This window comes from Oncorhynchus mykiss, chromosome 17 (assembly GCF_057628025.1).
Source record: "Oncorhynchus mykiss isolate SJ-2025 chromosome 17, ASM5762802v1, whole genome shotgun sequence".
NCBI classification, from domain to species: Eukaryota; Metazoa; Chordata; class Actinopteri; order Salmoniformes; family Salmonidae; genus Oncorhynchus; species Oncorhynchus mykiss.
Genome location: NC_143038.1, coordinates 8,342,404 through 8,355,585, shown reverse-complemented (window position 1 = coordinate 8,355,585; position 13,182 = coordinate 8,342,404). Strand labels below are relative to the sequence as shown.

The 13,182-nt window shown below is 44.9% G+C and overlaps 1 protein-coding gene across 5 annotated transcripts in view; it reads right to left on the bottom strand.

The window, feature by feature from the left end:
* Positions 1–49: 49 nt before the first annotated feature.
* sept9b (septin 9b) overlaps positions 50–13,182 on the bottom strand; it is an 82,945-nt gene continuing 69,812 nt past the window's right edge. For all 5 annotated transcript variants that reach the window (XM_090204655.1, XM_090204656.1, XM_036949492.2 and 2 more), the window contains 5 exons: positions 5,815–5,932; positions 3,684–3,779; positions 3,458–3,554; positions 1,723–1,774; positions 50–1,577 (listed from right to left, as the gene is read on the bottom strand). In XM_090204655.1, coding sequence (XP_090060781.1) covers positions 1,400–1,577; positions 1,723–1,774; positions 3,458–3,554; positions 3,684–3,779; positions 5,815–5,932 — 541 coding nt within the window. In that variant the 3' untranslated portion in view covers positions 50–1,399. The remainder of the gene's footprint in view (positions 1,578–1,722; positions 1,775–3,457; positions 3,555–3,683; positions 3,780–5,814; positions 5,933–13,182) is intronic.

Genomic DNA, 13,182 nt, shown 5'->3' with positions numbered 1-13,182 from the left:
GAGGAGTCACCTGCACAGGTGAAATGGATTGGCAATCAAGACAATTGTGAACAATAAAAATATCAATCTTTATTTATTTGACATAGCATATCAAAGATAAACCATACTCTCATCATACTATAACAAATTACACAATAACTATACAACAATAAACATTGTATTACCTTTTGTAATTGTTTATGTTACGTAAGCTACATTGCTGAATGAATAGTACTCTTGGTTTTGACCTCTGTCCATGAGTTTTTGGCGGAGTGAAGAATTGTGTTTGGCTGAATGGCACATTTATGACTTTTTGGAATAAATGTTTAGTAGGGAAGATAAGGGAGTCAAACATCGACTACACTGGGAATACAAAACTGTCCGGGAACTAAATATTATTACAAGCGGTGTATGTAGGCTACATATTCAACCTACCTGTAGTCCTATTCTGTATCATGTCCAAAAAGACAATGTAAATCTAGATTCATAGAATTCTCTATAAATACACGGGAGACAATGCATGATTGCAAGAAAAATACAACCAAAGCGGATCTCTGTAGATTTTCCATCCTCTCGGAGAACAACGGGAGTGTGTAGGTCGACTGGTAGGCTATATGAATATCTAACTCAATTATAAAGTGAATACATAACAAGCATAAATATCTATTTATAAATCAATTCTATATATTTGGCTTCTCTTTAAAACAGAAAGGACATTTATTTGGTTTAGAGAAAGTTCGGAGAGCATAGGGATGTCTGTTCCCTGCATCCAGACAACAACACAATAACATTATAAACACAACAGTAAAATGTAAAATGCACTGTATGAATGAACATGATACGGTTAACAAGATACGACATTGGCATAGAATGGATGGTTTGGTAAGAGGTCTGAAACATATGAAAACGCAACAGAAAAAGACAAAAGGGATTTCAAAGCTGCTCCACACTGCATTGCTGCTTTTCGGGGCAGTGCAGATGTGTCCAAAAATATACAAAGAACCTAAACCCTACCTCCTAATATCTCCAATATCTAGACAACACAATCCAAACGTAGAACAGGTCATTCCGACCAGTTATTTATAGTTGAGCTAATTGATGTGCTATACTTCGATAGCTGGTCTGTACACATCCCATCTCCCTAGGGGACATCTTGTACTCTTTACCCAACAGCTCTGACCTTGGCAGTTAATCATGTATGAATCATTATATACTTGATATTGGAATCCTCTTTGGAGTGTGTACAGTCCATGTCAGCCAGTTAGGATGTGTGTGTGTGTGTGTGTGTGTGTCACGTGGTGTGTTTGCATGTGGTGTGTCACAGTTGCCAGCCATTAAAGATATATATATATATATATATGTATGTGTGTGTGTGTGTGTGTGTGTGTGTGTGTGTATTTGTCTGCAGATGGTAAGACATCTACATCTCATGGGTCAGGACTTGGTGCTGTGCTGCCACCCCGTTGGCCTGCTGTGGGTTGACCAGTGTGTTGGGTGGCTGGGCGTTGGGCTGGCCGTTGGTCTCGTTTAGCCTGCGGACACGGTACACCTCGTAGTGGATGCTACTGGTGATGTCCTTGATGTTCTGCATGTGGGTCCTTACAGAGAGGAAACACAGATGAAGATTTAGTGAGAGAAACATCGACATTACCCAGAGAAACATTACCCAGAGAAACATCAAGCGTCATCAAAAACACTGGTCAAACAGTCAGTTTCACCATCACTTAAACAGTTAATATTCACCTGATGAGAAGGTCTCGCAGGTAGGCAAACTCACAGTGTGCAATGTTCTCAACTGCAAAAAGAGAGTAAAGAAAATGAAATTGCATTCTATGGGATAAACAGCAAGTGTTTTCTGTTTACAGTTACTCAAATAATATACAATAGCCACGTAGCATACATTTTGTGTATCAGGGTGTGCATATCAAGTTAAATGCCATGTGCTATTCTACACTCTGCCACAAGATGGGAAGTGTTGCGCCAAAGACAGGTCAAGGACGCCCATTTATCTTGACATCTGCAGCAATTATCTTAAATAAAGGTTACACCTTCCACTACAAGTAATTTAATCCATCTCAGCAAGTCAGATTGTTTAACAAACTCTCCATGACAATTTGCTGGAGTCTAGAAAGGGTCCAACACATGTTTGAACGATCGATTATGTCAAGTCCACAAAATGAAAAAGGAGCGTTATTCATGTGAAATCGCAGCACAGGAAATTAAATTCCATTTCATCCCTCTTAGGGAGGGGCGGGGGAGAAGAGGGTGCCGCTGTGTGACCACCACAGTCTGTGGGTGTACTGATTCACGTGGTGGTGGGTCTCCCTTAACCAGGCTGGTTTTTAAATGTTTCTCTGGCTAACACTTTCCTCCACCTATTACAAACAGGGGATTAACACAAGAACACACAGAGACAGACACGTTGTATATGTAGCTGTATAGGTACCAGCCCTCTAGATAAGCATGACTTATGGAATGAGGAGGGGGAGAAAGAATTTGATAATGAGGTTGACAATGAGAAAGAGAATGACATTGGGGCAGTGGTAGAGGAAAAAGAGAACGTAAGAGACGACAGAAAGAAAGAGGCGAGAGAGAAAAAGTGAGAACGAGTAAGACAATCAGCGAGAGAGAGAAAGAAAAGAGGAGGAGAGAGAGAAGGAGAACGAGGAGAAAGAGGTCCTGGCTATGAGAACCCTGGGCCCACAGGACTCCCTCCTCTTGTGGCCTAATTTATGATAGCAGTGCAGACAGGTCCTTCAGCTCCCTCCCTCCCTCCCTCCCTCGAGTCAATGTTCCCTCAGCCAGGGGACAACCACATCTCACTCTTATCACACCCGTGCTCCGACAAACACACCTTTGTCTTAGAGTTAAATTACAGTCCATGGGTGTTTTAAGAACACCTTGACAGTTCCAGAACAGGACCCAAGTACTAGAACTCTAGAAAGCTATGTATGCTAAGCTCTGGTTGGTTGGTCCTTTGAACAGACCTAACAGCAAGAGGTCCAGATTAAGATATCTGTTCTACAGCCATCTGTCGACAAGTGTGGAGTGATGAGAGGCGCATTCACCAAGAGCCAAGAGGGGCCCTGGAGGGGCCAGGTGCAATCTGGGAAGAAGACAGTCGGCCCTCCAGTAAAAAGGAGCTGTGACATTCCTCTCTTCCACCCCACCTCTCTCTTTCTCTCTAGACCTCCTCCGGTCTGTCCTCCACACATCACCTTTCCCCCCACTGTGTTATGGATGCAGACGGCTCAGTAAATCCTCCATGGGTCTGTGACTTAGAAATGTCTTGAGTCACAGACCAGAGAAACGTGGATATGAGAAACACTCGCTCATAGTCACACAAGACTCAAATCAGTTGGCTGGGATTTAAACATGTGCTGGCAGCAGTAACGTGCGTGGTTTCGCCAACATCTGCTTCAACCCATTTACGTGACTAGTTTGACAGGGAGAGTAATGGTTGTGTGTGTTGAATTACCTTCTATGGTTCCCCACTTAGTTTTTCTGCCCAGAAGCCTCTTTCCATTGACCTGGTACTCCTGGTTGCTCCCCACCACAGCAAATGGGATCATTTCCTGAACACAAACACAGTTTAAGACCAACAATTGCTTTGTAATGAATCCATGCGTCAGTGTGTGTGTGTGTGTGTGTGTGTGTGTGTGTGTGTGTGATTCTGCATGCCTATACACACATTGTATACCCACCCTGATCTTATCATTGATCATCCTGTCATCAGCATCCTCGTCAAACTCTTTCTGAGGGTAGACGTCGATCCCGTTGGCTCGCAGCTCTTCCCTGATCTGCACACACACAGAAACACAGAATCTAACACCAGGTTTGCACCGTTTCATCAATGTACTGTAGAACAGCAGTCAGGGCTAAACAATGGCCGTTTCCACCTCATGTCATCTACCAAGTCATCTAGTCCTGGAGGTGGAGGAGTGTGTGTCCTACCCAGTACAACAACATCACACACCAAAGCCTTTCACTCACCACCAGAGGAAAGACCAGGCCAGGGAGGCTGAGACTTGTATCACATCAGAATCCATCAAAAGTAAGTAAGCAAGCCTACTCATTCTTATAACTTAACTTTCACTGGCTAACCTCCAACAATAACAACATAAATGATTCATGCAGATAGCCAGATTGTTAGACCAGTATGAGGTCACCGTGACTGAAAATATAACAGAATAGGAAAGGACTGACTACAATTCTAGAGTAGCTCACTCCGAGTCCACCGTAAACACTGCTACGGCTGGTGTTGACGTTAAATGGTCATTTAATGTTCCCTGACATTGAGAGTTAATGTGGAGGTTAACCACTATTACAAATATACAGCCAGACACTCAGGTTTACAAAATGGCCGCCTTTCTTCTATGTCTTTATAATGACTGGAACACAGACAAGAGACAGAGTGAGAATGACGGGCTTCTTCTGCCAGCAGTGATGGCCTTTAAATTAATGACCGTTCCGCTCACAATTACTACTTTGACAGTTTCCACTTGGTCTATGACGAACAGGTTTTCTACATTTCTCGGTTTATACTTCTTGGAAAGTTTAAACTTGTAACTTTCTCAGCCTTGGGCCTATATTATAAGCCTACAACAGTCGAGGGAACGTGACCAGAGCACACACACGAACGCCCGCAACGAACTGTGGACACAGAGGGTAAAACAATAAAAAGCTCTCTTGTTCCCTTTGCATGCATGTCAACTGCTGCAGGGAACAGAGAACAAGAAAGAAACGTTTTAAAAAAACATTAAGATCACAATCCCAGGGTCGTACATTGCCCAGCCCATGCAGCCAACCAAAACAAGCTGGTTACAAGCCCCAGAGCTTCCATCTCGCCCGCCCTTGTTCTCATTGGCCGTTGTCGGGGAAAACGGTAGCCAAGTTGCCCAGCGTGTTTCCTCCTCCAGAATTAATAAAGATCTGTCGCAGGACGCCAGAGAGGGGGAGACGAGCGTCCCTTGATGTGTGTGTGCGCGCGCGCAGGCATGTTATTTTGTTCTCCCAGGCTGATCACTGGCCAACAAACACACACTGGAACAGAAGGGGGTGCAGAGGCCTTTTTAACTAAGCCAAGCAGGTCGTATAGGCCAGTGTAACCTGGTATGGTGCAACTTTCAAGAGACCGCAGGAAGAGAAAGCAGCAACGGAGAATTCCATCTAATTCTAAATCAGTAGAGATGGCCTCTATACCATAGACATGAGTTATCAACAGAAAGGGCTGTGCTTTCGTTCATGGAGGAGTGGCTACTAGACAGCCTCTGCCGAGCAGCTACTAGACAGCCTCTGCCGAGTGTTGCATAAACCTTACTCTAAACAGACTCCTTATCTGAGGTCCTGTGTGGTTTCTCCATCTCCTGTACCCAGTAGCGTATTGCTAATAAGAGACTAGCCTGCTACAGTACACTGGCATCTGTGCAGACATCAGCTGCCTCGGAGGTTTACAGAAAGCTGGAATACTGTAAATAAATCACTTCTTAAAATGCTCCTTTCTGGCTAAAAACATCCGTTAAGTGTTCCAAGGTTTCATACCACTACTCCTCAGACTGGGCAGAGTACAGTAGTTTATCCAGATGGCTGCTGTTTGTAATGCCTGGCATCGCTTCATACCGGCCTGTGTGTGATCTTACCCTCTTGTTACCCTGTGTGTGTGCACGCGGGTGGCATGTGTGTGATCTTACCCTCTTGTTACCCTGCTGTAAAAGCCTAATGTCAGCCATGTCAGGTTGTTGTAGTGCAAAATGGACTAGTTTAAAAGCAAATAAACAGATCAATGTCATAGGCTTTTTGTGTACACACACGTGCCTGTATACACACACACCGTACCGTCTGTTTGAAGAAGTCCCTCTCCTCCAGGGTGAGTGTGTCTGCCTTGGCGATGACAGGGACTATGTTGACCACTTTACTCAGACGACTCATAAACTCCACATCCAGGGGCCTCAGACTGGAGAGAGACAACATGGAGGGAGAGAGACAACATGGAGGGAGAGAGGGGAGGAGGAGAGAGATGTTAATAAGATTACTCTTAAAGTTAAGGAGATATTTTCTGATCAAATCAAATTTTATTGGTCACATGCGCCAAATACCTTACAGTGAAATGCTTACTTATAAGCCCTTAACCAACAATAATTTAAGTTAAGATTTTTTTTACTTAAATAGAAAATAAAAGTAACAATTAAACATCAGCAGTAAAATAACAAAAACGAGGCTACATACAGTTGAAGTCGGAAGTGTACATACGAGTTTTAAATGACTCCAACCTAAGTGTTTTTCAACCACTCCACAAATTTCTTGTTAACAAACTATAGTTTCGGCAAGTCTGTTAGGACATCTACTTTGTGCATGACAAGTCATTTTTCCAACAATTGTTTACACACAGATTATTTCACTGTATCACAATTCCAGTGGGTCAGAAGTTTCCATACAAATGTTGACTGACTGTGCCTTTAAACAGCTTGGAAAATTCCAGAAAATGATGTCATGGCTCTAGAAGCTTCTGATAGGCTAATTGACCTAATTTGAGTCAATTGGAGGTGTACCTGTGGATGATTTCAAGGTCTACCTTCAAACTCCGTGCCTCTGTTTGACATCATGGGAAAATCAAAAGAAATCAGCCAAGACCTCCAAAAGAAAATTGTAGACCTCCACAAGACTGGTTCATCCTTGGGAGCAATTTCCAAACTCCTGAAGGTACCACGTTGATCTGTACAAAGAATAGTACACGCAAGTATAAACACCATGGAACCACGCAGCCGTCACACTGCTCAGGAAGGAGAAGCGTTGAATGTACTTTGGTGCGAGAAGTGCAAATCAATCCCAGAACAGCAGCAAAGCCTTGTGAAGATGGAGGAAAAGAGTACAAAACTATCTATATCCACAGTAAAACGAGTCCTATAACGACATAACCTGAAAGGCCGCTCAGCAAGAAAGAAGCCACTGCTTCAAAACCGCCATAAAAAGCCAGACTATGATTTGCAACTGCACATGGGGATAAAGATCGTACTATTTGGAGAAATGTCCTCTGGTCTTATGAAACAAAAATAGAAATGTTTGGCCATAATGACCATTGTTATATTTGGAGGGAAAAGAGTGAGGCTTGCAAGCTGAAGAACACCATCCCAACCGTGAAGCACGGTGGTGGCAGCATCATGCTTATGGGGGGGCTTTGCTACAGGAAGGACTGGTGCACTTCACAAAATAGATGGCAACATGAGAAAGGAAAATGATGTGGATATATTGAAGCAACATCTCAAGATATCAGTCAGGAAGTTAAAGCTTGGTCAGAATGAGTCTTCCAAAAGGACAATGACCCCAAGCATACTTCCAAAGTTGTGGCAAAATGACTTAAGGACAACAAAGTCAAGGTATTGGAGTGGCCATCACAAAGCCCTGACCTCAATCCTATATAAAATGTGTGGGCAGTACAGAAAAAGTGTGTGCAAGCAAGGAGGCCTACAAACCTGACTCAGTTACACCAGATCTGTTAGGAGGAATGGACCAAAATTCACCCAACTTATTGTGGGAAGATTGTAGAAGGCTACCTGAAATGTTTGACCCAACAATTTAAAGGCAATGCTACCAAATACTAATTGAGTGTATGTAAACTTCTGACCCACTGGGAAAGTGATGAAAGAAATAAAAGATGAAATAAGTAATTATTTCTACCATTAATCTGACATGTCACATTCTTAAAATAAAGTGGTGATCCTAACTGACCTAAAACAGGGAATTGTTACTAGGATTAAATGTCAGGAATTGTGAAAAACTGAGTTTACACGTATTTGGCTAAGGTGTACGTACATTTCCGACTTCAACTGTACACGGGGTACCAGTACAGAGTCAATGTGCGGGGGCACCGGTTAGTCGAGGTAATATGTACATGTTGGTAGAGTTAAAGTGACCATGCATAGATAATGAACAGAGAGTAGCAGCAGCGTAAAAGAGGGGTCTGGGTAGCCCTTTGATTAGCTGTTCAGGAGTCTTATGGCTTGGGGGTGGAAGTTGTTAAGAAACCTTTTGGACCTAGATTTGGCGCTCCGGTACCGCTTGCCGTGCGGTAGCAGAGAGAACAGTCTATGACTAGGGTGGCTAGCATCTTTGACCATTTTTAGGGCCTTCCTCTGACACCGCCTGGTACAGAGGTCCAAGATGGCGGGAAGCTTGGCCCCACGCACTACCCTCTGTAGTGCCTTGTGGTCCGAGGCAGGGCGGTTGCCATACCATGCAGCGGATGCAACCAGTCAGGATGTTCTCGATGGTGCAGCTTTTGAGGATCTGAGGACCCATGCCAAATCTTTTCAGTCTCCTGAGGGGGACTAGGCTTTGTCGTGCCCTCTTCATGACTGTCTTGGTGTGCTTGGACCATGATAGTTTGTTGGTGATGTGGACACCAAGGAACTTGAAGCTCTCAACCTGCTCCACTGCAGCCCCGTTGATGAGAATGGGGGCATGCTCGGTCCTCCTTTTCCTGTAGTCCACAATCATCTCCTTTGTCTTGATCATGTTGCGGGAGAGGTTGTTGTCCTGGCACCACACGGCCACGTCTCTGACCTTCTCCCTATAGGCGGTTTCATCGTTGTTGGTGATCAGGCCTATCACTGTTGTGTCATAGGCAAACTTGATGGTATTGGAGTCGTGCCTGGTCATGCAGTCATGAGTGAACAGGGAGTACAGGAGGGGACTGAGCACGCACCAATGAGGTGCCATGCTGATTCATGTTGAGGATCAGCATGGCGTATGTGTTGTTACCTGCTCTTACCACCTGGCAGAATCATGTCAGGAAGTCCAGGATCCAGTTGCAGAGGGAGGTGTTTAGTCCCAGGGTCCTTAGCTTAGTGATGAGCTTTGAGGGCACTATGGTGTTGAACTCTGAGCTGTAGTCAATGAATAGCATTCTCACATAGGGGTTCCTTTGTCCAGGTGAGAAAGAGCAGTGTGGAGTGCAATAGATATTTGGTCCTCTGTGGATCTGTTGGGGCGGTATCGAAATTGGGGAGAGTCTAGGGTTTCTGGGATAATGGTGTTGATGTGAGCCATGACCAGCCTTTCAAAGCACTTCATGGCTACAGACATGAGTGCTACAGGTCGGTAGTCATTTAGGCAGGTTACCTTAGTGTTTGGCACAGGGACTATTGTGGTCTGCTTGAAACATGTTGGTATTACAGACTCAGTCAGGGACATGTTGAAAATGTCAGTGAAGACACTTGCAAGTTGGTCATCGCATGCTCGGAGTTCACGTCCTGGTAATCCATCTGGTCCTGCGGCCTTGTGAACGTTCACCTGTTTAAAGGTCTTACATCGGCTTTGGAGAGCGTGGTCACACAGTCGTCTGGAACACTGATGCTCTCATGCATGCTTCAGTGTTACTTGCCTCGAAGCGAGCATAGAAGAAATTTAGCTCGTTTGGTAGGCTCGTGTCACTGGGCAGCTCGCGGCTGTGCTTCCCTTTGTAGTCTGTAATAGTTTGCAAGCCCTACCACATCCAACGAGCGTCAGAGCCGGTGTAGTACGATTCAACCCTAGTCCTGTATTGATGTTTTGCCTGTTTGATGGTTCTTTGGAGTGCATAGCGAGATTTCTTATAAGCTTCCGGGTTAGAGTCCCACTCCTTGAAAGCGGCAGCTCTACCCTTTAGCTCAGTGTGGATGTTGCCTGTAATCCATGGCTTCTGGTTGGGGTATGTACGTAGTCACTGTGGGAACAACATCATCAATGCACTTATTGATGAAGCCAGTGACTGATGTGATGCGCTCAGAAGGATCCCGGAACACATTCCAGTCTGTGCTAGTAAAACAGTCCTGTAGCTTAACTTGGTAGGTTATATTGTAATGCAGCACTGTGGTATAATTGAAAGCATGTCCAAAACATTTATTCAAAGTACTTTCAGTCATGGATGATATGAGACAGATATACCACTAGGGGGCAATGATGGTCCATTGTCTATTATTTTCTGATCAATGACAACGTAAATTGTGCAGCAGTGTGCCAGTATAAACCTAATTCTCAAATTTAAAAGACGAATCACAACCTCTTTCCAAGGTTAACACAAAATGGTTAAGAACTGAAACTGATATAAGCCTGGAAACAGATAATGGTCCTCAAGATTTGTCATGGGTGGCAGTTTTAGGGGGTAAAATGTGGGGATAATGCAATTGAATACATATCTAGATCTAAAGACATTGTCCTCAACTGACCACTCACACAAAGCTTGTACATCCTACTCACAAGTTGTCAAGTCTTAGCGCTTCTCTACTATCTCCTATAAACCTTCTCTCTTCCCCATCTCATCTCTTTCTATCCTGTATAAACTCTCTTATCTGCGCTCTATCTGAGGAGAATGAATGAGAATGTTCAGGCTATAGCTAGCCTGGCAGGGCCTCTGGTTGTTCCGTACGTCTAGATTCTGAAATACACATTTTCACATTCATTTATTCAAAATTGAAAATATGAATATATTGATGTTGTTCATTTTAAGACAATACTCTCTACAAGTACATCACATTTACAGAGTGGGCTCTCTGCTCATTCTGAATTTCTGATAATAGTATGAGCAGCACCATAGCTGGCCTGGCAGTACCTCCTCCTCCTTTCTATAGGCTCCCTCTCTTTTCAGTCTCTCTCTTTATGGTATCACCACTCCCTGCTTGGCTGGCAGTAATGCCTCTGGTTGTTCCCCTCTCCAGCTCCTCCTTATGGTCTCCTCTCCCCTCCAATTATCCCAGCCATGATGGGTCACCCTGGATCAAAGACCTGGAGCAGCTGGACTATAGAGGGGCCCCCTCAGGAGAGGGGAGAGACATGCACACGGAACGGGGCAGGAACAGAGAACACTACGCGTGTCAATACACGTCATACTACATGCCAAGGGTGTCCGAGAGAGACCCACGTGACATGGTAAGAGAGAGCGAGAGCGCGAGGAGCGAGAAAGGGGGAGAGAAGGAGAGCGACAGACACAGAGAGACAGCACGACAGACACAGAGCGACAGACACAGACAGAGCGACAGACACAGAGAGAACACCACTTAATGGAAAGAAAGAAAGAGGAAGAGTGTGAGAGAGAGAGAGCTCCCATAGGTCATAGCCCTGCTGCAGCTCTCCTTGGCTCCGCCTATAATTTGATCTCCTGTCCCCTCAGGAACCGTGACCTCAGCTTTGTGGACTGTAAGTCAGACACACACAGGGTTTCATGTGCATCAGGGTTATGTAGGTCTACTGTACACAGATCAGTGAATACATACGGTTGATGTTTGACTATGAAGATGTTCACACGCCTCTGAACAAATAGATGAGACCGAGGTTCACTGCACATGTTAATCACATATCAGTCAACACACACACGCACATACCACAGACAGACATGCACATGTGCACGCACAATACTCCAGTTCAATATCAACAAAAAAGGTCAGCACACACAATGCACGCCTACACACTAAACATATGTACAGTACATATTTATGCACACAGAGAGACGCCATATGCTCTAATTCTCCACTTCAAAAAGGGGAAATAGTCAACTTGGTAGCTGTGTCTGCAGAGGGAGGGCTGAGCTGTCAGTGCAAATTCTCTGAGAACTGTTCTGTGGTCAAAATGGAAGCAACCACGTAGAGGAAGGGGGGGGGGGGGGGGGGGGGTGACCGCACTGTAGACTGCTCTCTTCCCTCCTCTTTCTCTGATGTCTTTAAAACCACCTCGCGGGTCAAGAGAGTCCAAGTGCAACATTGCCTGGCGTAACCGTGGGATACCCTGGTAGTTCTCAAAGAAAGCATCCTTCATGAGGTAACAAGAAGACAGCCTTGAGGGAAAGAGTGTGGTCAACCATTCAGTCATGACTGCATCCGCTTCCATTCGCTACAGGTGCGACATAAATGGCATCCTATTTCCTATATTGTGTACTACTTTTGGCCATAGCCCACAGAGCATAGGGTGCCATTTGGGACGTATCCTACATCTATTGAAAACCAGTCTAGCTACTAAATGAAACCTTGAAGCAAATTGCTGACACTTAAAGTACTCCAACTAACCCAGGGTCTAATACCTTCAAATTGCAGTCAAGAAGTTTGACAATAAAAAGAGCCACAACCATTGGGCTATAAAACTTGATGTCTCTGCTATTATTTGGTGATATGAGATACCAGTATTACTGAATATTCAGCGTAGTGTCTATTACGGACATAATGGCACCAAAGCATGGAGCTATCCAAGACACATGGGTTAATTCCCAAACGGCATCCTATTCCCTATGTAGTTCACTACTTTTGACCAGAGACATACGGCCGCTGGTCAACAGTAGTGGACTAAAATAGGTAATAGGGTGTCATTTGTTACGCAGCCATGGCCTTGGCATGGTGTGTTAGTAATTGGTTACAGGCCCTTGTTGCAGACCTCAAGTCATTTGTGAAAGGAATGAAGAGGAGAGAAGAACGGGAGTTGGGAGAATAGTTTGAGTCTAGACCATGAGCCAGGTTCAACCCACAGGGTTTCATCCTTAGATTGTCCTGTAGAGGAGCATTGGCTACTCAACACATTATTATTGTGTCTCTCCCCCATCCCCTGTCGTCCCATCTGCTTTTGCTGACTCTGTGTGTGTGTGTGTGTGTGTGTGTGTGTTCGTTCGTGTTCGTGTTTTATGCATCCCTATGCCTGTTGCTTGTGTTCTCTAGCCCAGTGCCAGGTTGTAGCTTCAGCCCCACAGTGAGTGGTGGTGAGTGGAAGGATAGGACATCCTCTTTGTGCTCCTGCTCTGAAGTCTCCTGGTGGCAGTTAAGAAGATCCTACTTCCTGCTCCCCCTGTTTCCAGGCCTGATTAAGAGGTCCCTAGAGGGGACAGGTGCTTGGAAGTTTCCAGGAGAGCCTGTTTGGGGGAGGGGGGATGCACTCGAGGTCAAGCGGGTGAGAGAGGGAGGGGATTGGCAGGGGAAGTGAGTCATTTTAGCTTTTGGGACGAGAGAACGAGGGAAAAAGCTTTGGCTCGTGCTTTGCGAAAGAGGGTCTGGACAATGCACTGACTGTAGAGCTGCCACATAGACACACACACACTGCAGCTGTGGTGTCATAAGGAGGAGGTGAGGGAGTGTGTCAAACAGTGGGATACACACACGCAATACACTCCATAGAATAACTAGTGGACAACTGTTGAGCTACAGGTCAAGGAAATGATGTGGGCGGATGGAAGAGACAATTGTGAGCCAGTAG